Raw genomic sequence first — 22,873 nt, 5'->3', positions numbered from 1 at the left:
GCTTATATTTCTCAAGATCAATAGGCCCCTTCCTGTGTGGTTGGTACTAACGGCAGGGTTTTAATCTATTGCACCTGTCACTTCCAAGGCAGTTCCCTCCGTTTTAGCTTCTTCTGTTTCCTGGTCTCTTCAGTGTCTGATTTCCACCTGACACAAACGGGGCGGTGGTGGACACTTTTTTTAGGCTCACTTGCTCAGTCGTGCTGTGGGGAGGGAGGGACACTGCAAACAAATACACTGGCGTGTGCTTGCAGTGTCTCAGCCACACTGGCCCTGCCCCCATTCACCCCGTGTGTGCCCTCCCTGCCCACACTGCTCAGGCTCTACGTTGTTCCACTGGGAACCGTCCGAGGCTGGCCCTGGGCTGCATGCACCTCCCAGACCTAAGCCACTCAGGTTCAGGCACTCGGGTAGTCCTCAGAGGTGCAGACTTGGTTGGGCATGCGTTTTGTGCCCTTCCCAGGTCGGAGCAGCTCAGGTGATGAGGTGTTGAGCCGGCTCACTAAGTGCAAGGCGGCTGCCAGCCAGCCAGCCGGCTCACTAAGCGTGGCCAAGAGGAGCTACCCCAAGTCCGAGGTCACGGGCAGCGGCCTAGAGTGCCATGCTGCTACGGTGCAGGAACAGCCGAGAGGAGCTACCCTGCGTCCGAGGTCAGTGGCAGCGGCTGGGAGGAGCTACCCCGCGTCCGAGGTCAGTGACGGCGGCTGGGAGGAGCTACCCTGCCTCCGAGGTCAGTGGCAGCCGGGAGGAGACACCCAGTGTCCGAGATCAGGGCGGCAGCTGGGAGGAGCTACCCCGCGTCCGAGGTCAGGGGCAGGGGCCAGGAGGAGACACCCCGAGTCTGAGGTCAGGGACGGCGGCCGAGAGGAGCTACCCGAGTCCGAGGTCAGTGGCGGCCGGGAGGAGACACCCGGTGTCCGAGATCAGGGCGGCAGCCGGGAGGAGCTACCCGGAGTCTGAGGTCAGGGGCGGGGGCTGGCAGGAGACACCCCTAGTCCGAGGTCAGGGGCGGCAGCCGAGAGGAGCTACCCCTAGTCCAAGGTCAGGGGTGGCTGGGAATAAACACCCTGTGTCCGAGATCAGGGGCGGGGGCCGGGAGGAGGCACCGCGAGTCCGAGGTCAGGGGCGGGGGCCGAGAGGAGACACCCAGAGTGCGAAGTCAGGGGCTGCAGCCGAGAGGAGCTACCCCGCGTCCGAGGTCAGGGGCGGGGGCCGGGAGGAGGCACCCCGAGTCCGAGGTCAGGGGCGGTGGCCGAGAGGAGCTACCCCGAGTCCGAGGTCAGGTGCGGCTGGGAAGAAACACCCGTGTCGGAGATCAGGGCGGCGGCTGGGAGGAGCTACCCCGCGTCCAGGGGCGGGGGCCGGGAGGAGACACCTGGTGTCCAAGATCAGGGCGGAGGCCGGGAGGAGCTACCCCGTAAGAGGTCAGTGGCGGCGGTTGGGAGAAGCTACCCCATGTCCGGGGTCAGGGGCAGCCAGGAAAAGCCACCTCGCGCCCGAGGCCAGGGATGGTGACCTTGAGAGCCACCCTGAGCCTGAGGCCAGGGGCGGCAGCTGGGAGGAGCCACCCAGGCCCGAGGCCAGGGCCGGCAGCCAGAGGAGCAACCCGAGGAGTGGTGGCTGTGCAGCACAGGAGGGCCTAGAGGAGCTATCCCACGTTGAGGGTCAGGAATGGTGGCGATAGGGAGATACCCCTCGTCCAAGGAAAGGAGCAGCGGCTGTGCTTTGCTGGAGGAGCCGTGAAGAGATACTCCACACTCAAGGTAAGAGAAACCCAAGAAAGATGGTAGGTGTTGCAAGAGGGCATCAGAGGGCAGACACACTGAAACCATACCCACAGAAAACTAGTCAATCTAATCACACTAGGACCACAGCCTTGTCTAACTCAATGAAACCAAGCGATGCCTACGGGGCAACCCAAGACAGGCAGGTCATGGTGGAGAGGTCTGACAGAGCATGGTCCACTGGAGAAAGGAATGGCAAGCCACTTCAGTATTTTGCCTTGAGAACCCCATGAACAGTAGGAAAAGGCAAAATGATAGGATACCAAAAGAGGAACTCCCCAGGTCATTAGGTGCCCAATATGCTACTGGAGATCAGTGGAGAAATAACTCCAGAAAAAATTAAGGGATGGAGCCAAAGCAAAAATAATACCCAGTTATGGATGTGACTGGTGATAGATGCAAGATCTGATGCTGTAAAGAGCAATATTGCATAGGAACCTGGAATGTCAGGTCCATGAATCAAGGCAAATTGGAAGTGGTCAAACAAGAAATGGCAAGGGTGAACGTCGACATTCTAGGAATCAGCGAACTAAAATGGACTGGAATGGGTGAATTTTAACTCAGATGACCGTTATATCAGGAATCCCTTAGAAGAAATGGAGTAGCCGTCATGGTCAACAAAAGAGTCCAAAATGCAGTACTTAATGCAATCTCAAAAATGACAGAATGATCTCTGTTCATCTCCAAGGCAAACCATTCAATATCACAGTTATCCAAGTCTATGCCCCAACCAGTAATGCTAAAGAAGCTGAACTTGAATGGTTCTATGAAGACCTACAAGACCTTTTAGAACTAACACCCAAAAAAGATGTCCTTCTCATTATAGGGAACTGGAATGCAAAAGTAGGAAGTCAAGAAACACCTGGAGTAACAGGCACATTTGGCCTTGGAATATGGAATGAAGCAGGGCAAAGACTAATAGAGTTTTGCCAAGAAAATGCATTGGTCATAGCAAACACCCTCTTCCAACAACACAAGAGAAGACTCTACACATGGACATCACCAGATGGTCAACACCGAAATCAGATTGATTATATTCTTTGCAGCCAAAGATGGAGAAGCTTCATATAGTCAAAAAAAACAAGACTGGGAGCTGACTGTGGCTCAGATCATGAACTCCTTATTGCCAAATTCAGACTCAAATTGAAGAAAGTAGGGAAAACCACTAGACCATTCAGGTATGACCTAAATCAAATCCCTTATGATTATGCAGTGGAAGTGAGAAATAGATTTAAGGGCCTAGATCTGATAGATAGAGTGCCTGATGAACTATGGAATGAGGTTCGTGACATTGTACAGGAGACAGGGATCAAGACCATCCCCGTGGAAAAGAAATGCAAAAAAGCAAAATGGCTGTCTGGGAGGCCTTACAAATAGCTGTGAAAAGAAGAGAGGTGAAAAGCCAAGGAGAAAAGGAAAGATACAGCATCTGAATGCAGAGTTCCAAAGAATACCAAGAAGAGATAAGAAAGCCTTCCTCAGCGATCAATGCAAAGAAATAGAGGAAAAGAACAGAATGGGAAAGACTAGAGATCTCTTCAAGAAAGTTAGAGATACCAAGGGAATATTTCATGCAAAGATGGGCTCGATAAAGGACAGAAATCATCTGGACCTAACAGAAGCAGAAGATATTAAGAAGAGGTGGCAAGAATACACAGAAGAACTGTCCAAAAAATATCTTCACGACCCAGATAGTCATGATGATGTGATCACTAATCTAGAGCCAGACATCTTGGAATGTGAAGTCAAGTGGGCCTTAGAAAGCATCACTACAAACAAAGCTAGTGGAGGTGATGGAATTCCAGTTGAGCTCTTTCAAATCCAGAAAGATGATGCTGTGAAAGTGCTGCACTCAATATGCCAGCAAATCTGGAAAACTCAGCAGTGGCCACAGGACTGGAAAAGGTCAGTTTTCATTCCAATCCCAAAGAAAGGCAATGCCCAAGAATGCTCAAACTACCGCACAATTGCACTCATCTCAGATGCTAGTAAAGTAATGCTCAAAATTCTCCAAGCCAGGCTTCAGCAATACATGAACCGTGAACTCCCTGATGTTCAAGCTGGTTTTAGAAAAGGCAGAGGAACCAGAGATCAAATTGCCAACATCCGCTGGATCATGGAAAAAGCAAGAGAGTTCCATAAAAACATCTATTTCTGCTTTATTGACTATGCCATAGCCTTTGACTGTGTGGATCACAATAAACTGTGGAAAATTCTGAAAGAGATGGGAATACCAGACCACCTGACCTGCCTCTTGAGAAATCTGTATGCAGGTCAGGAAGCAACAGTTAGAACTGGACATGGAACAACAGACTGGTTCCAAATAGGAAAAGGAGTACGTCAAGGCTGTATATCGTCACCCTGCTTATTTAACTTCTATGCAGAGTACATCATGAGAAACGCGGGACTGGAAGAAACACAAGCTGGAATCAAGGTTGCCAGGAGAAATATCAATAACCTCAGATATGCAGATGACACCACCCTTCTGGCAGAAAGTGAAGAGGAACTCAAAGCCTCTTGATGAAAGTGAAAGAGGAGAGTGAAAAAGTTGGCTTAAAGCTCAACATTCAGAAAATGAAGATCATGGCATCTGGTCCCATCACTTCACGGGAAATAGATGGGGAAACAGTAGAAACAGTGTCAGACTTTATTTTTTGGGGTTCCAGTATCACTGCAGATGGTGACTGCAGCCATGAAATTAAAAGACGCTTACTCCTTGGAAGAAAAGTTATGACCATCCTAGATAGTATATTCAAAAGCAGAGACATTACTTTGCCAACTAAGGTCCGTCTAGTCAAGGCTATGGTTTTTCCAGTAGTCATATATGGATGTGAGAGTTGGACTGTGAAGAAGGCTGTGAGCGCCGAAGAATTGATGCGTTTGAACTGTGGTGTTGGAGAAGACTCTTGAGAGTCCCTTGGACTGCAAGGAGATCCAACCAGTCCATTCTGAAGGAGATCAGTCCTGTGATTTCTTTGGGAGGAATGATGCTAAAGCTGAAACTCCAGTACTTTGGCCACCTCATGCAAAGAGTTGACTCATTGGAAAAGACTCTGATGGTGGGAGGGATTGGGGGCAGGAGGAGAAGGGGACAACCCAGGATGAGATGGCTGGATGGCATCACGGACTCGATGGACGTGAGTCTGAGTGAGCTGCGGGAGTTGGTGATGGACAGGGAGGCCTGGCGTGCTGCGATTCATGAGGTCGCAAAGAGTTGGAGACGACTGAGCGACTGAACTGTATCTCTGGGGCTGCGATTGCCCCCTTCCGGCTCTGGCTGCCTGTCACCGGAGGGGAATGATCTGCAGCTGGCTAGTTCTGTTCAGTCCTTTGTTCTGTCCGCGGGTCTGGCGGTGTCTTAGGGCTTTTTGCGTGGTAGCTATCCCACAGTCTGGTTTGCTAGCCCCAGTTAGTTTGCTCAGACTGCCCTCAGGGCATTCAGGCCAGATCCTTACTCTAAGCAATGCAGCCCCTGCCTCCCTGCCCAGCCCCCGCTTGCTAGTGGTGGGTGCAGGCATCCATGCTGCTTCTCTGCTGGGGTAGTTACTGTTGGGCTCGTAATCTGTGGGGTTTAATTATTTATTTGTTTTTCCTCCCTGTTATGTTGCCCTCTGTGCTTCCAAGGCTCGCCACAGACTCGGCAGTGAGAGCGTTTCCTGGTGTTTGGAAACCTCTCTCTTTTTAAGACTCCCTTCCCAGGACAGAGCTCTGTCCCTACCTCTTTTGTCTCTTTTTTTTGTCTTTTATATTCTTTCCTACCTCCTTTCGAAGACAATGGGCTGCTTTTCTGGGTGCTTGATGTCCTCTGCCGGCATTCAGAAGTTGTTTTGTGGAATTTACTCAGCGTTTAAATGTTCTTTTGATGAATTTGTGGGGGAGAAAGTGGTCTCCCCATCCTATTACTCCACCATCTTAGGACTGCCCCCCTGAAAAATTCTTAAAGAGATGGGAATACCAGACTACCTGACCTGACTCTTGAGAAATCTGTATGCAGGTCAGGAAGCAACAGTTAGAACTGGACATGGAACAACAGACTGGTTCCAAATAGGGAAAGGAGTATGCCAAGGCTGTATATTGTCACCCTTTTTATTTAACTTATATGCAGAATACATCATGAGACACACTGGGCTGGATGAAGCACAAGCTGGAATCAAGATTGCCAGAAGAAATATCAATAACCTCAGATATGCAGATGACACCACCCTTATGGCAGAAAGTGAACAAGAACTAAAGAGCCTCTGGATCAAAGTGAAAGAACAGAGTGGAAAAGTTGGCTTAAAACTCAACATTCAGAAAACTAAGGTCATGGCATCTGGTCCCATCACTTCATGGTGAACAGATGGGGAAAGAATGGAAACAGTGACAGACTTTATTTTCTTGGGCTCCAAAATCACTGCAGACGGTGACTGCAGCCATGAAATTAAAAGATGCTTGCTCCTTGGAAGAAAAGTTATGACCAACCTAGACAGCATATTAAGACGCAGAAACATTACTTTGCCAACAAAGGTCCATCTAGCCTGAGTGAGTGAGTGAAGTTGCTCAGTCATGTCTGACTCTTTGCGACCCCATGGACTGTAGCCTAACCAGGTTCCTCTGTCCATGAGATTTTCCAGGCAAGAATACTGGAGTGGGTTGCCATTTCCTTCTCCCCATCTAGCCAAGGCTATGGTTTTTCCAGCAGTCACAGCGCCGAAGAGTTGATGCTTTTGAAGTGTGGTGTTGGAGAAGATTCTTGACAGTCCCTTGGACTCCAAGGAGATCCAACCAATCCATCCTAATGGATTCAGGAAATCAGTCCTGAATATTCACTGAAGGACTGATGCTGAAGCTGAAACTCCAATACTTTGGCCACCTGATGTGAAGAACTGACTCGTTTGAAAAGACCTTGATGCTGGGAAAGATTGAAGGTGGGAGGAGAAAGGGATGACAGAGGATGAGATGGTTGGATGGCATCACTGACTCCGTGGACATGGGTTTGAGTAGGCTCCAGGAGTTGTAGATGGACAGGGAGGCCTGGCATGCTGCAGTCTATGGGGTCTCAGAGTCGGACACGACTGAGCAACTGAACTGAACTGCACTGAACTGAAACACTAGTACTCTCCAGGGTTCTAACTGTAATTTTTTCTTTCCCTTTCATATTTGCTGAATAATGTCCTCTAATCTCATGCATCATAGACTCATGATTTTTTTTTCCTTTGGGAACATTGAAAAGCATGTGGGATCTGGTTCCCTAAATCAGGGATCGAATCCACAACCCCTGCATTGGAAGTGTGGAGTCTTAACCACTGGACCGCCAGGGAAGTCCCATTGACTGATGATTCTTAAACACCTATTTCTAAGCCCCTACATCTTCCAGGCTCTCAGCTTATAGTGTCAGTGATTGCCTACTGGATTTCTTCACCTGGATGACCTAAAACTGTGCTGTCTTCTACAAGTTAATCATGTCCAAGGATTGACACAACAGACTGGTACCAAATAGGAAAAGGAGTACATCAAGGCTGTATATTGTCACCCTGCTTATTTAACTTCTATGCAGAGTACATCATGAGAATCACTGGACTGGAAGAAACACAAGCTGGAATCAAGGTTGCTGGGAGAAATATCAATAACCTCAGATATGCAGATGATACCACCCTTATGGCAGAAAGTGAAGAGGAACTCAAAAGCCTCTTGATGAAAGTGAAAGAGGAGAGCAAAAAAGTTGGCTTAAAGCTCAATATGCAGAAAACAAAGATCGTGGCATCCGGTCCCATCACTTCATGGCAAATGGTTGGGGAAACAGTGGAAACAGTGTCAGACTTTATTTTGGGTGGCTCCAAAATCACTGCAGATGGTAATTGCAGCCATGAAATTAAAAGATGCTTACTCCTTGGAAGGAAAGCTATGACCAACCTATATAGCATATTAAAAAGCAGAGACATCACTTTGCCAACAAAGGTCCATCTAGTCAAGGCTATGGTTTTTCCAGTAGTCATGTATGGATGTGACAGTTGGACTGTGAAGAAAGCTGAGCACCAAAGAATTGATGCTTTTGAACTGTGGTGTTGGAGAAGACTCTTGAGAGTCCCTTGGACTGCAAGGAGATCCAACCAGTCCATCCTAACGGAGACCAGTCATGGGTGTTCATTGGAAGGACTGATGCTAAAGCTGAAACTCCAATACTTTGGCCACCTCATGTGAAGAGTTGACTCATTGGAAAAGACTCTGATTCTGGGAGGGATTGGGGGCAGGAGAAGAAGGGGACGACAGAGGATGAGATGGCTGGATGGCATCACCGACTCAACGGACATGAGTTTGAGTAAATTCTGGGAGTTGGTGATGGATAGGGAGGCCTGGCGTGCTGCGATTCTTGGGGTCGCAAAGAGTTGGACACGACTGAGCGACTGAACTGATGGATCACCTTCAGCCCAAGTAGAACTGCTACTTCTCTAGCATCTTCTGCTTCAGTTAGTGGCACTAATATCTATCTAAGTACCACTCCTGAATCCCTGGATTCATTCTTTAACTCTGTTCTCTCCTTCACCTAAGAACTCAACATGTCATGAAGTCCTGTTACCTCTAAATCCAAGATTTCTCTTCCTGATACACTTCTCTATCACCCAGGACTTGCTTTTAACCCAAGATTTACTCTATGCCAGCGCATCCCTCTCTGTTGCTATCAATAATCACATTTAACGCACATATCTGTGATCTCGTGCCCCTCTTTTAAGTCTATGAAGTCTCTGAAGGCTATCCATGTAGAGTAAAAGTGTTACCCACTGACTAGGGTACACAGGCTCACCCACACACTAGTGCTAGCTTATTTCCCCTTTGTCACCCATCTACTTGAACATGCCCTGGGTACCCTATCTCTACTTTTGCCCTTACTGTTCTCCTGTACTTTCACGACTTCACCCTCTATTCACATCTAACAAACTCTTCTCCACTCTTCTAAGCTGTCACCTCCCTGTGACTGTTCCTCATGCTCCTTGTCAATATCCCAGTAAACGAAGTCATTTTCTTTGCTCCCTCAGTTCTTTGTACATGCCTCAATTATAGCAGCTTTTGCACTGTTTTAGAACTATTTGCCTTACTGTTTCTCTCTTCCTCTCTCAGGGATCTTTCTTTATTCACACTCTAATCCCCAAAGTGCCTGGCATATAGCAAGCACTCAATAATGTATATGTTTTAAGGCTTTTTCTCTTTTACTTTTGGTTTCTGACTTCTTTCCAGTAAACTGATTAAAGGTATAGACAAAGCCCAACTCATATTTTCCCAGCTGAGCTAGTGCTCACGGATACAGCAGGCCTGAGAAATAGTAATAAGAGTGAAAGATCAAGGGCTGGGAGAACAAAGAACACATTGAATCTTTTCAGTAGGGGTGACTGGGACTGTACCACCCCCAAGTGCTTGCTCAGAAAATAACAGTAATGCTTTATTGCCAAGTCCTGTCTTACACTTTTCAATGTGTGGGCCAGCTGGTGTCAACAACAACATGGTGAATGAGCCAATGGTGTGTGTGGACTCTGCTGGTGGGCATTTTTGTGATGACAAAGGGCAAAGTATTATCTCTGGTAATAGGTGGGAAGCACAGCTGGAATTGGGCTACTGATGCTCTAATTCAGGGTTGACCGGGTGTTTTTTTGCAAAGGGTCAGAAAGTATTATAGTTTCTGTGGGTCCTTTGCAAAAGCAGCTATAGAAGATACAGAGCAAATGACTGTGGTTGTGTTCCATAAGGGGTTTTGTGTTCCAGAAAAAGCTTTACTCATGGGCACAGTAATGTGAGTCTCATATACTTTTCACCTGTTGTAAAATATTCTTCTTCTTGATTTTTTCCCAATCATTAAAAAACAAAAAACTATACAGTAGTTAAGAATTCACCATCCAATGCAGGAGACGAGGGTTCAATCCCTGATTGGGGAACTAAGATCCTACATGCCATGGGGCAACTAAGTTGGCTAAGTATTGAAACCCATGAGCTCTAGAGACTGTGCTCTGTAACAAGAGGAGCCATTGGAAACAAGAAGCATGGAAACCAGAAGCCCTTGAGTTGCAAGGAAGACTCAGCACAGTCAAAATTTAAAAACGAAAATAAAAGGAAAAACATTCTTAGCTCTCAGGCCAAGCAAAAGTAGGTAGGTGTCAGGTAGGATGTGGTCCACAGGCCACAGTTTGCTACCCTTTTTCTGGTGCCGAGTCTATTACTAACTACCCAGAATAGCTTTACTGGGGGCAAAGCCATATGGAGAGTGCTGACCAGATGACAGGACCATAGGAGTCTCACTGAGTGCTGGGTTCTGTGTTTCAGTGCAACACGTATGGGCTAATTTATTTCTTACAACAATCCTGTGAGGGAGGAACTAGGATCATCACTGCTTTACAGATGCTCAAACTGGTCATCCAGTTTGCCATGGTCAGAATTTGGCTTTTCAAGGTCTGTCTGGTTCTGTGGTACATGTCCTGACCACTGTGTCAGACTGTCTCCTGTGGCGAACTCTCAGTGTCGTGGAAATCATAAGTGATGGCTTATGTTTTTCAAGAACACAAGATTTTTTTTAAAAATATATATATACAAAAAAGAAGTCAGGTTTCCAAAAGATAAAACTGCGGGCAATGAGGTCTGATGGACAGATGTGAGCATATCTGGCTGTGGGAAGATTGGCTCTAAATCCCCCAAGACTGAGTGATTTTTCTGAACTTGTTATCCAGTTCCTCCCCCAGAAGTCTGGAGGAATGCAGAAGTCATCTCACTCTCCAGAGGGACCCTCCCATCATTGCCTCCCATGCTGCTGCTGCTGCTAAGTCGCTTCAGTCGTGTCCGACTCTGTGAGACCCCATAGATGGCAGCCCACCAGGCTCCCCTGTCCCTGGGACTCTCCAGGCAAGAACACTGGAGTGAGTTGCCATTTCCTTCTCCAATGCATGAAACTGAAAAGTGAAAGTGAAGTCTCTCAGTAGTGTCTGACCCTCAGCGACCCCATGGACTGCAGCCTTCCAGGCTCCTCCGTCCGTGGGATTTTCCAAGCAAGAGTACTGGAGTGGGGTGCCATTGCCTTCTCCGATGAGCCCCAACTAACCTCCCCAACACACACACACAGACACACACATATGCATGCGCGCATCTTAGGTGTGCATGTTAAACCACTGTCAAGCAATCTATTTGGTGCTGGGATGTAAAGAACAGATGTCAACCTACGGCCGCTGCTTCCAGTGGTCCTTGCCAGGTGAGTGCAAAGGTGGGCATCGCCCAGCAGTGCCTGCTCTTTCCTGCCCTCTGCTTCCATAGTTTCTTGGACACCCACCCACTGGGAAGCCAACATGGAGGGCCGCTCAAGGCTGGGCCACAGTAACTGCACGATGGGGCGGGGGTGGCGTGGAGCTGGGCGCCCTCAGCCACCCTTGCCACACTTCTGTAAAGTCCACTCGCAGCTTTTCTCCTTTGCACCCGGCCCCACCCGTCACTTCCTCCCTGACCTCACAAGCTACTTCCCTCTGCAAGCACTGGGTGTGACTATCACCCACACAGCAGGAATTGCAGGCCCTGGAGAGACCAGCTCATATGATCAGGTGGGGAAGGAATTAAGTTGGGGGTGGGAGATAGAGCTTGGGTAAGGGAGATAAGAGAAGCACAAAAGGGGATTTAAGAGAGGTGACAGTGAGTGGAGGGTGTTGGAGCCAGAGGAGGAGGTGGGGTGTCCTGGAGTTCACATGAACCTTCCTCCTGCCTCTGGTTTTTTTCAAGGCCTTCTCTTCCCACCCACCCATAGAAATCCTCAGAAACCTGCCTGCTTCTGAATAGGGTGGTTTCAATTCTTTGTTAGAAATCCCCTTCTTGGTTCCTTTGTCTCATTCCCCTCCTATATCTGATCTCCTCCCTTTTCCATTTTGCTAATGAATCTTTTTGGAGCAAGTTGGGGGTGGGGGGGAGGGTGGTGGTGGTGGGAAGCCAGGTGTGCTAGGGGTTAGAGCACAGCAGTGGAGCACTGGGTGGCCTCTTGGCCTACCTCTGAACTCGGTTCCCACAGACCTGTGTGCTGAACTACCCACTTCGTGTGGTTTCACTCACCCTCTGCCCTCAGATAAGGATGAGGGTCTTTGCTGGATGCTGTGCTGGACAACAGGAAGGTGGGCTGAGCCGTGAGGTAGGAAGATCTATAGACTTTGGACTCAGATCACTCAGCTTTCAGGGAGACTTCGTGATGAAGCTGTGTCAAGGCAAGGTGATCTATATTTGAAAAACAAATTTTAAAATGTATTCATCCCACCCACCATTACAGAGTCATATCTGTTCATGGTAAAACTAAAAACTCGGACAGCACAGAACCCTACAGAAAAAAAAGGAAGCAAAAGCACCCATAATTCACAACCCTGGGAAAACTTCCAGCATTTGATCTTTTTCTGTTTACTCCTTGCTCAGTGCGTATCTCTGTCTCTATCTCTACCTATAATAAATAATATCGACCACTTGAAAGCCTGATTTTTTTTCTATTGGCATTCTTTTTTGAGTATTTCCCCATTTAAAATTCTTCTCAAGCAATGACTGACATGTAATGAATACATATTTGCCTTCCAATACTAGACAATGTTCATATCTAGGAAATCATTTTGAATTATTATTGAGGACATTACCATTCCCACTCAATACTACACACACACACACACACACACACACACACACACACACACACACACACATCTGTCTGAGAGTTTATCAGGAAGTCAGGAGGACGAAATATTCCTCACTGTAGGGGGCAGGCTCTCGGAATGGGATCTGTGGGCCTGGAGTGGGGTGGAAGCAAGGGGTGGGGAAGTGGGGATTGGAAGGGGTGGAAGGTAAGCATGAAATGCAGGGGGATTGTTTACAGCTGTGCATTCCTTGAAAGCTCCACCCCTTGACCAGAGAACATCTGGGCTGGAGTGTGCTGGGACCAGGCAGGGCTCAGCACTATGTGGGTGTATGTTGTGAGGCTCAGGCAAGAAAAGTGATTCAGCATGAACTCTGCCAAAGTAAAACCAGATCAGACAAGGGAGTTTTATCTGTCTTCCTGGGAGTGTTGACATTCTCCACATTGTGGTTTATTTTCCTGCTTCTGTGGTCTGCCTTTAATCTGGAGATGGTGGCCAGCACAGCCCAAAGTCTCTCCGCACAGCCTGTGTTCAGTCCCCTAGCACATAGTTCTCGGTAATTTTTTGGATTTGGGGGGGAGTGAGCATAGCGTAGGAGAATGGGGGTATAAGTGGGAATTATGGCCAATGGTAGCTGTGAACCTATCTGTAAGAAACCTGACACAATCAGCCGGCAAGAGTTCCCGAGGAAGGGTTCTGAGGGCCAAGTTTCTCAGCGTGGAGGGTCAGCAGCTGCTCTAGGGTCAGTGTGGAGGGTCAGCAGGATTCGACGCTACTAGCAGTTGAAAAGAAGTGAGAGGAAATACGAGAGTAAAGGTGAAGGAATAGCAACAGGGCTTGATCACCAAGAAGCCACCTATCATGCCTGGGCATCTGAAAAACAAGGGAACCCAATATTTAATGTGTCATAAGGAATATTCATGTGTTGCCTGGAGGGAGGGTGGACAAGGGGTGATTAAGGCCTTAATACTCTCCAGTTATTAGGGCCTCAACAGGTCCTAATGGACAGAAAGGAGATGGGAAAGGAGGAAAAAGAGAAAGTCGGAGGATAAAAGAAGAGAAAGTAAGAATGGTTTCCATCTATGAATATGTATAAAGTGTCAGCCATAGTGCAGACTTTTTGCTAGAAACTAGGAGCATGTAGTGAAAAGTTTCAAGCTGTGAAACTTTTGAACAGTACCCCACAGAAGATCTGTTCCTAAACCTCTGCCGAGTGATTGCTTCCAAAGACCTTCTTGTTTGGTTTACCCAGGTGGTCCGAGGCTGGGTCACATGGAGTCAGAGGTTGTGTACACATTTCTGGGCTGCAGATACCATGCTGGTCATATTCACTGGGTTGGCTCCCTAATCAGTATCCCTTTATGGCACCTGCACTTCAGGAGGAAACCCAATTTCTATCTTGAGGTGCAGTATGTTCTAGAACCTTGGGGAAGGGCTGCGACTCTATAAGAAAGAGCAAACAAATGTCATATGTCTTCATTTAAACGGGGTCTGATATGTTCACCATTCATTCTTTCATTTGTTCATTTTTTCAAACCTAAGGGTTACACCTTATTCCTAAAGGTGACGTTAAAAAGAATACATAGAGCCATTTATTTTCCATAGCACTTTAAAACACTGAGAAGACTGCCATGACAGCCTCTCCCTGTGGCATTAACTATCTTGAAAACAAGGTGGACCTTAGAGCAGATTTAGAAGGGAGGGAGAACCATCCCTGAATCACTGAACACTGGAGACTGTATAGCCTCAAAGTGAAGGCCCTCAAGGTTGAGAGTTGGGGACAGGCTGGGAAATCTGCTTGGAACGTCTTTTTTTTTTTTAAATACTATTTTAATTTTTTTATTTGGCCACACCAGGTCTTGGTTGTGGCATACAAGATCTTTAGTTGCATCATGTGGGATCGAGTTCCCTGACCAGGGATCGAACCCTGGCTCCCTGCGCTGGGAGCTTGGAGTCTTAGCCACTGGACCACAAAGGAAGTCCCTGCTTGGAGCTTCTTATTCTTGGCTCTTTTTGGTATCCAGTGGCTCATTATCCAGGCAGAATCATTGAAGTTACAGGTGATGCCACTGAATCCATACTCAGAACCAACAACCGCCTTTACTGTCAAAGACTCTTAGGAGACCCGGCTGCTTTCATGCAAGGCCTGAGTCACAGAGATGAAGAGGACTCATTCTGTGCCCTCAGGTTAGAGCCTAGGAGAAGACACAGGAAGGTAAACAACTGACTGGAATTTAAAGCAGAATAAAGTGAGTTACAAGCTGTGGAAGAGGCAGTGGGTTGTGGGGGTTCAGATGTAAAGGCATTTAATTTTATTGTCATGTACGATTACAGAAAACTTTACAGAGATAATATTCATTTCAGGTGGATCTTCAGGATAAGCAAGATTGGACAAGTAGAAAAGATAGGAGGATGTTTTCTAGGTCAAGGGAATTACAAGGAAATATGCAAGCCTGCAATGGGTTCCAGGAAAAGCAACTCTGGGGAGGTAGCTTGAAGGGAGGGGGAAATGCGTGGAGCCATGAAGTGAAAAGCCATGGGCAGAGCACCCAAGACCCACCCAAGAATGCCAGCAACCTTCCCTTGGAATGTTTGGGGGGACGCAGGGCAGGACCGCTGGAAGAGTGTGGTATTCTAAGTCAGGCACACCACGGTTTGCTCTCAGCTCTAACTATTTTAATCCTGACCAACACTAAACAAATTATCTGATCATTTTCCTAATGTATAAATTGAAGATGACACTCTTTCCTCTCAGACTGATGGGAAGTTTAAATATGTTCAGAAAGTGCCAAACAGGTACAGATGATAGGCCCTCATTAAATGTATCCCCTTTGTTTACTTCCTCGGGTGGAATAAATTAGGAAGTATAAGCTGTGCATCAAAAAGCAATAATGTCATTCATTTTACAAATTATAGACCACCTACTATGTGTTAGGTCCTGTGCTGGGTGATGCAGGGCATCCGAGATGCAAGTTCTCAAAGGGAGAATAATACGTCTAGGGGAGATGATACACAAAGAGTCAAAAGTTAGGGACTTTCTTGGCTGTCCAGTGGTTAAGAATGCGGCTACCAACACAGGGGACACAGATTCAATCCCTGGTCCAGGAAGATTCGACATGTGGTGGGGCAACTAAGCCTTGGGCCATAACTACTGAAGCCCCATGCTCTAGAGCCCATGCTCTGAAACAAGAGAAGCCATCCCAATGAGAAGCCCGTGCATTGCACCTAGAGAGTAGACCCCACTCACCGCACCCAGAGAAAGCCCATGTACAGTAACAAAGACACAGAGCAGCAACGCCCCCAAAAAGTCAAAGGTTAGGTAATGGTCTGAGTTAACTAACTCAGAGTCATCCTAAGCTGTCCAGACAGCTGGTCAAGCATCCAGATAGTGAACACAGAGTGAAATACAGGTGGACAAAGGGCAGGGTGAGGTCACTGAGGGCTGGGGGGCTGGGGGACTGGAGTGATGTCAAGGAAGAGAAGAAATGTGAGCCAGACCTCAAACACGGTTAGTATTTGGAAAAACAGAGGGAAGGAAGACTTGTGCTAAGGGGTGAAAAACCACCCGTGGTGCAGTCAGGCTGGACGGTAAAAGAGGGGTTCTGGGAGGTAAGGCTGACTGGCAGGTGAAGGCCAGATTGTAAAGCTCTGGAGGTCAGGCTAGGGACTTCAATATCCATTACAGACAATGTATTTTCATTGTGCGCTTGAGGCCACACTATCTGATCTGCCCACCAGATGCATTCTGATGTGTCCCCAGCCACATTTTGAATTTTTTATGCCACTTATTCTCTAGTACTTATATATTGTTTTTATCTTATTTTTTCTGTTGGATACATGTGTCATACTGTGCCCTAAGCAAGACTGTCTGTTTCACAGGACAGGTCACATGTCCTAACTTGGTATGACTCAGTACAGCTTAAGCTGAGTCTAAGGGGATACCCATGGAGAAGCTGAGGTCACACTGTGGTGACAATCTGGAGGAAATGCCAGTCGCTGCACGGGCACCATAGTCAGCACATTTGTTGTCTCTTTAATGTTGATCTTAATGTTCTTGCTCCTGCCTTGATGGTTTGGTCCTCCAGTTTGAGCAGTGTTTCCGTGGACCGTATTTAATGTACTCCCCATTCATTAATACAGAATCCTCAAATATAAGGGGACACTTTCCTGATAAAGGGTCTCAGGCCTTCCAGGTTCTTTTGCGTTTTTGCCTGGTTGAGCTTCCTGACTTTCCTAGTAAAAACCAACCAATCATTTAACAAGAAAACTGCCAAGTGTCCCTAACTCTCTTAACCCTCTAGAAACCCTTGTGCTTTGAGATTCCCAGCTGCCCCAGTCTCAGCTTATTCCCGAGGAGGAGATCAACCAGGAACCTTGGGAATTGGATGCCCCAGGGCGGAAAGCAGAACTACAGAGCAAACACCAACTGCCCTGCTGTTTGCTTTGGTTTAAAGAGTTACTGGGGATAGTATACTAACCTTTTGTTTTGCAGGAGCTTTACTTTCCTGGTAAATAGCTGTTTTTTTAATAGCAATTTCTTCATGTGACCAGTTGAACAAAGTCTTAAAATAGAACTGACTCACTTATCTGTGGATCAGCCAAGATGGCAACAGTGACAGCAGGGTCACTGGTCCCATTCTCTTGCCAGAACAATGGCCAATCAGGAGTGCATGGGTTCCTCATCTACGCAGGGCACAGCTGTTCCTTCATCTCACTGTCTCTTGAAGCCATAGTCTTCCGTAGCCCTGACCATCACCAAGTGGTAGAGTCCTCAGATGAGTGTTTGCCGCCCCAGACACTACTAGAGACCCTTACCATGATGCATGCTCATGAATTTCTCTGGAGTAGATTACTTTGGTTCTACAGACACTTCTTAAACTTGGTTTTCCATGAAACAAGGGCAGCTAAACTGGGGTGTGTGTGGATATGGGACCAGAAAGAGGCCATTCTAGTTGTTCCTGTAAGGAGCAAGGACAAAATCTCCCCTTCCCAACTGGAGCTCATTTATGCCATTGGGAGGTCGGTGTGGGGTGTTGAGGGGAAGGGGTAGGGGTGGGTCTGCAGCTGGTTGGTTGAGTGGGTCAGAGCCTAGCACCCAAGGCCCAACAAATAGTGACTAACCTCAGCCCACTTTTTCTTTCTTCCTTTCCTTATATGTATTTTCACTGGACAAACACTAGCTCTTTGTGAACACCGCCGAGTCACATACACACGCGTGCCCTGCACCAGTTCTCTCCTCTGGTCTATGCTTTCTATGTTTGCACTGTGTTTCTCCCCTAACAAGTCCTCCCCTCTTCACTGTATCTATTCAAATCTTTCCCATCCTTTAAGATCCGACACAAACCTACTCAATATGATCCATGAGCTTTATTTTGGACCCTTGAAAATGAGCATGTCTAAACTAACATTATGGCCTTGGGATGCATTTCTCTTCCATTTAGTGGCAGACCAAGGGAGTCTGGGGACTTCCCTGATAGTTCAGTTGGTAAAGAATCTGCCTGCAATGCAGGAGACCCTGGTTCAATTCCTAGGTTGGGAAGATCTGCTGGAGAAGGGATAGGCTACCCACTCCAGTATTCTTTGGTTTCCCTGGCGGCTCAGCTGGTAAAAAATCTGCCTGCAATGTGCGTGACCTGGGTTCGATCCCTGGGTTGGAAAATCCCCTGGAGAAGGAAATAGCAACCCACTCCAGTACTCTGGCCTGGAAAACCCCATGGACGGATAAGCCTGGTAGGCTGCAGTCCATGGGGTCCCAAAAAGTCGGACACAACTGAGTAACTTCACTCACTCACAAGGAAGTCTGAGTTTAGCCTCTTTGGTGTTTAGTTAGAAGAAGTCAAATTAGTAAGCATTAAATGAGCATCTGCTCAGTACACTTCTCTCTGCTGGATCCTGGTAATGGGACCTGAGGTTTCTGCTTCTGGAGAAGAGAGCCAAGAAGCCTAGTTGTTTTCTCAGCCCTAATGGGAGTGACCATGATAGCTAAGAGCAGTAGCCACAGGCTGTTCAGAGCAAGAAAAAAAAACAGGGAAGGAGTTCCAAGGGGTCAGAGCAGGAATGAAGGACTTCAGCTTCTAAGAGCACAAACTGGTTGGTTCTCAAACTGGGTGCCCTGAGGTGACTCAGATGACCAATTATGCAGAACCAGATGAGATCTCCAAGTGAGGGGAGTCAGCCCCAAACTCTTTCTGGGGAGCAGTCAAACCTTTAGCAGTCATGGAACCAAGTCAGCAGAAGTTCCTGAGAAGAGCTAAATTTATCCAGGTTGCTAGAGGGGCTTGTGGGCATGAACTTCAGGGAAAGAAATACAAATGAGGAACTACTTATATGCCAGGAAGAGAGACCAGTATAGATGGTACCCATGGCTGGTGAGTCACAGCAGCAAAAGAGGGAAATCTCATCAATGCTGACCAGTAGCAGCAGCTTAGCTGTGTGAATTACAGTGTGTGTGGGGTGGGGATGGGAGAGATTCTCTTTAATTGAGGCACTTGAGCCATCCTGGGAATTTAAAGATGATAGAAAACAAGGAATCTTATCAAGCTTCCACTACCTCTAATGATAGACAGAAATGCAATGCCTTCTCAAAGGACAGAGTGAACAGCTGAAAGTTACCAAAGCATGTTGGCTCACATCCAATGACTGATGCTTGCAGTGCTCAGGATACAATAGATTGTTGACATGACGGTAGCATCCTGAGATTGTTGACTATCTGGAAAATGTGCCTAAATTGCAAGGAGTTGGAGGGAAGCCAAGATTATTAGGTGTTATCTTGCCCAATCAAGGGTAGCTTTCAAGGGGAGATGAACAGAAGGATGTAGGAGGTGAAGGAGCACTGGTTGAGTACCCACTGGTTCAGTTCAGTTCAGTTCAGTGTCTTTCTGTAACTACTATCTCACTAGATCCTTTGAGGTAAGTGCCATTCCCATTTTCAGATGAAAAAACCAAGACCCATGGAGTTTACATAAATCTCACAAGGCCACACTGATCCATTATTAAAGTCAGGGTTAAAACTTAGGCTGCAAAGCTCTAAAACCTGGGCTCTTTCTTCTCCACTGCAGTGTTTTCCAGCTCTCTCAATTCCCGTTGGGTATGAAGGCCCAGCCAGGGAGAGCCTCCAGGGAGGGCCTATGTAATTAGGACATGGGAGAGGAGATCTGGAACTTCTCGCTCAGAAAATCTCCTGGATCTTGGCCTAATCAAAAACTAACAACTAACACCCCTTAACACTTTCCTACTTAGAATCCCTATTTTTTCTAAAATGACATTTCTCTGAGAAATACACTTAACTAGGTGAAAGGTGCATGTCCAGGCCTTTTCCCCTTTGCTTTCAGCATATGATAACCTTTCTGGTCATGTCCAGTCTCCTTGGTCCTTGTCCTCATCACAGAGCAAGCACATGTTTACGCAACCTTTATACCACATGTCTCTGAGCAGCACATGCTTGGATCTGGACCAGGCCCATCTAGCCAAGGGGTGATGGCCTTCCACTGACCCTTCCAGGAAACACCTGTCCTCCCCAGGTTTCCCCGGGGCCCATGCTAGAGGCAGCAGTGTGAGGACGGGGGCAGAGTGGGCTGAAGCTTACTCCTCCATAGGAAGTCCAGAACTGTTTCCACTGACTTCTCCAGGACGAACCTGGAGAAGTCTGAATGTCTTTGTTCACTCTTAAATCCTCCCAATTCCTTCCTTCTATCATTTCAAGCCTTGGCTACACATACTTATGACACAAATTTAACACTCAGGAGGAAAACAAGGAACAAGTTAAGGCATGTAAGACATATAAGAACCTACACTCAGAGATAGGTGTAGGCTCCAGGCAATCCTTGTTTACTCCTTTACTCTTTCTGTCCTCAGGCTGGTTGTTCCATCAGATCCTGTCTTGGGCATCTTCTCTCTTCAGTGTTCTCATTCTCCTCAGGCAATCTCATTCTTCAGAGTGACAGTGATCGCCACCTAGCTTGTCGATGACTCTGAAATCTCTTACCTCAAACCCCAGCATCCACCTGTCCACTAGCCACCTCTATCTGGAAACCACTCAGGGCACAGTGAGTGCTCAATAAGTCATTGTTGAATGAATAGACTGCTTAAACCCTAAAAGCTGGCAGTTCAGGCAGAGAGATAAGCTTCTGATTTGTTGGGTTTTTATACTCCCCTTTTATTGCTGTTGCTCTGTGAGGCAGTTTGGAGTGGCAGAAAGATCACAAGCTTTAGAATTACAATCGTATTTGGATCCCGACCATGCTCTACAGTCTGTATCTATTTATCTATCTGAAGACTACAAGTCAAACTCTGAGGTAGGCAGTATGGAGTCTCATCCAGGGTTCTGGATTTTGTTCTCAAACAAGTAAGCTGGGTAGCTTTGGACAATCTCTGCCTCTCTGAGTCTCCGGGGATAGCTGAGTTGGATGATTTCTAAGTTCCTTTCTAACATTTAACTTTTCAGTGTGAAGCATTCTAATACCTCGGGTAGAGTGTTTTTTTCTGACTATCAACCTGATAGTTTTTACTCGAAAAGGATACTATAAATTTCAGCAACTTGGCATATTTCATTCTGTTTTTCTCTACCTTTGCCTGGATATCTCAGAACGAGGCCGAGAACCAGTTGTTGGCTTCAATACTGTTCAACATTCAGTCTTCTGTCATAGTAGCTGTACATGGAGCAGGCTTAAAGATGAAGGTAAAAATATCTCTTCCCACACAGACAGCTATTTTTGTCTAACTCATCCACTTTCCTTCTTCCCAAAACAAGGACTGGCAGAAGCAGCTGTTGCCTAAGCACACTGGGCAAGTGTTTGCACGGGGGACTGTACATGAAGCTGTAACTCCAGGCTGGTAACTGTTTGATAAGATACCAGATGCACAACTGATGCACCTAAGTGAGTCATTATCTTTCCAAGCACTCATCTTGGTAGGTGCACAGTCACTCTAAAACTGTCTTAGGGCTACTATTTATTTCTGATAGTAATTTAGAATTTAATCAAAGCAACATAGGCAGACCCTGAGTTGAAACAAGTCAAACATGCTAGGTACTTATCAACCCAGTAGTCTAGTGGCCTCCTGACTACCTCCCCCACATCCGGCTCCCTAGAGGCAATTGCATTCAAGTCTTTCAGCCTTTCTTATGATATGTGCTTCTTAATTTTAATATAATACGCTAATTCTGCTGTCACTTGATTAATGATTTATTTTTAAAATTTTACTGTAAATGAGGTATTAGATCTCTCATACCCTCTTTTCTTTCTCTAGTGTGTCCAATTCTTCCAACAGAGAATTAAAAACAATATTCAGGGTTTAGGTTATTATCATCACTGAAAGATTGTGCATGCCAAGCCTAAGGACTATGATTTCAACCTTTTGCTTTTTCAGGTAACTCATAATAGCCTACTTCCTCCTCCTCCTCCTCCTCTTCCTCTTTCCTCCTTCTCCACTTCCTCTTCCTCTCCTCCTTCTTCAATTATATTTGTATCTATGGCTAAATTTCCCTTACACCATTCAACATTCACTGTACATAAATTTCCACGTGGTCAAACCAGGTGTCAGTGGAGGATGGAGATAATTCCGCATTTGTCTTGAAGCCTGCCATGTGTCTAACTTCATTTTTTCCTGTAGCTTCCTCCAGGAGTCTCTGTCCTCCAGCTCCTCTTTGGGCTTGTTTCCAGACTCACTGCAAAATTGACCACAAGGGAATTCCTTCGTAGTCATTCCAAAAATTCCCTTCATCTTTCTCTTCTGTTGCACCTTCTGTTTCCTGGATCCCATCCCTTTACCCTTCTTGGTTTACACCCTCCTTTTGGTGGGGCACATTCACCAAGAATTCTTATGTATAGGAATTCTATAAGCAGTGCTTTGAAATCATGCTCATATGAAAATGTCTATTCTATGCTCACATTTAATTAAGACCTTTAGTTGGGAATAGCTGAAAATAATTTTCCTTCAAGATTTTTTTTGTCTACTAGCTTAGTCTAGTGCTGATGTTGAGAAGTTTATTGCTATTCTTATTTCCCATTTCTTTGTTTGTAACTTTTTTACATAAAAGCTTTTGTTTATTCCTCCATTTCTTATAACACATCTTTGATAATTTCTTCTCTATTATTTTTCCTTTTTTTTTTCTTTCTGGAACTATAATTGTTCAGAAAAAATAACTGCCTGTATTGATTCCCTAACTTAAAAAAAAAATCTTCTTATCCATCACTGTACACTTTTTACACTTTTTCTCTTACCTTTCAGAAGTTGGTTTTCTTTTTCTTTTTTTGTTTTTACATTTCCCAATGAGTTTACTGTATCTTTAGTTCTCAAGCACTTTTTCTTATTTTCATGATTTTTTTGTTGTTGTTTTTGCATCTTAATCTTGTTTCATGGATATAAACTTTCCCTCACCTCTCTGAAGGCACTGATTATATATTCATGGCAATTTTCTGCTTTCTGCACTGCCTCTGCTTCTCCAAGTTGCTTTATTACTGTTGTTATCTTTATCTTTCATGT

General features: G+C 46.3%; 1 protein-coding gene across 6 annotated transcripts in view; it reads left to right on the top strand.

The window, feature by feature from the left end:
• LOC138416656 (PAK4-inhibitor INKA2-like) overlaps nucleotides 1-22,873 on the top strand; it is a 103,384-nt gene that overhangs the window by 59,119 nt on the left and 21,392 nt on the right. The window contains exons 1-3 of one of the 6 annotated variants that reach the window (XM_069546217.1): nucleotides 555-1,763; nucleotides 10,475-10,989; nucleotides 11,791-12,236. The exons of 1 other annotated variant lie outside the window; for it this stretch is intronic. In XM_069546217.1, the coding sequence (XP_069402318.1) occupies nucleotides 602-1,684 (1,083 nt within the window). In that variant the 5' untranslated portion in view covers nucleotides 555-601 and the 3' untranslated portion in view covers nucleotides 1,685-1,763; nucleotides 10,475-10,989; nucleotides 11,791-12,236. Of the gene's footprint in view, nucleotides 1-554; nucleotides 1,764-5,889; nucleotides 8,797-10,474; nucleotides 12,237-22,873 lie in introns of those variants that run through there. 4 more of the 6 variants (XM_069546218.1, XM_069546215.1, XM_069546216.1 and 1 more) reach the window with 4 other exon arrangements.

Source organism: Ovis canadensis, chromosome 12 (assembly GCF_042477335.2).
Source record: "Ovis canadensis isolate MfBH-ARS-UI-01 breed Bighorn chromosome 12, ARS-UI_OviCan_v2, whole genome shotgun sequence".
Classification (NCBI taxonomy): domain Eukaryota; kingdom Metazoa; phylum Chordata; class Mammalia; order Artiodactyla; family Bovidae; genus Ovis; species Ovis canadensis.
This window is presented reverse-complemented; position numbering and strand designations above follow the sequence as displayed.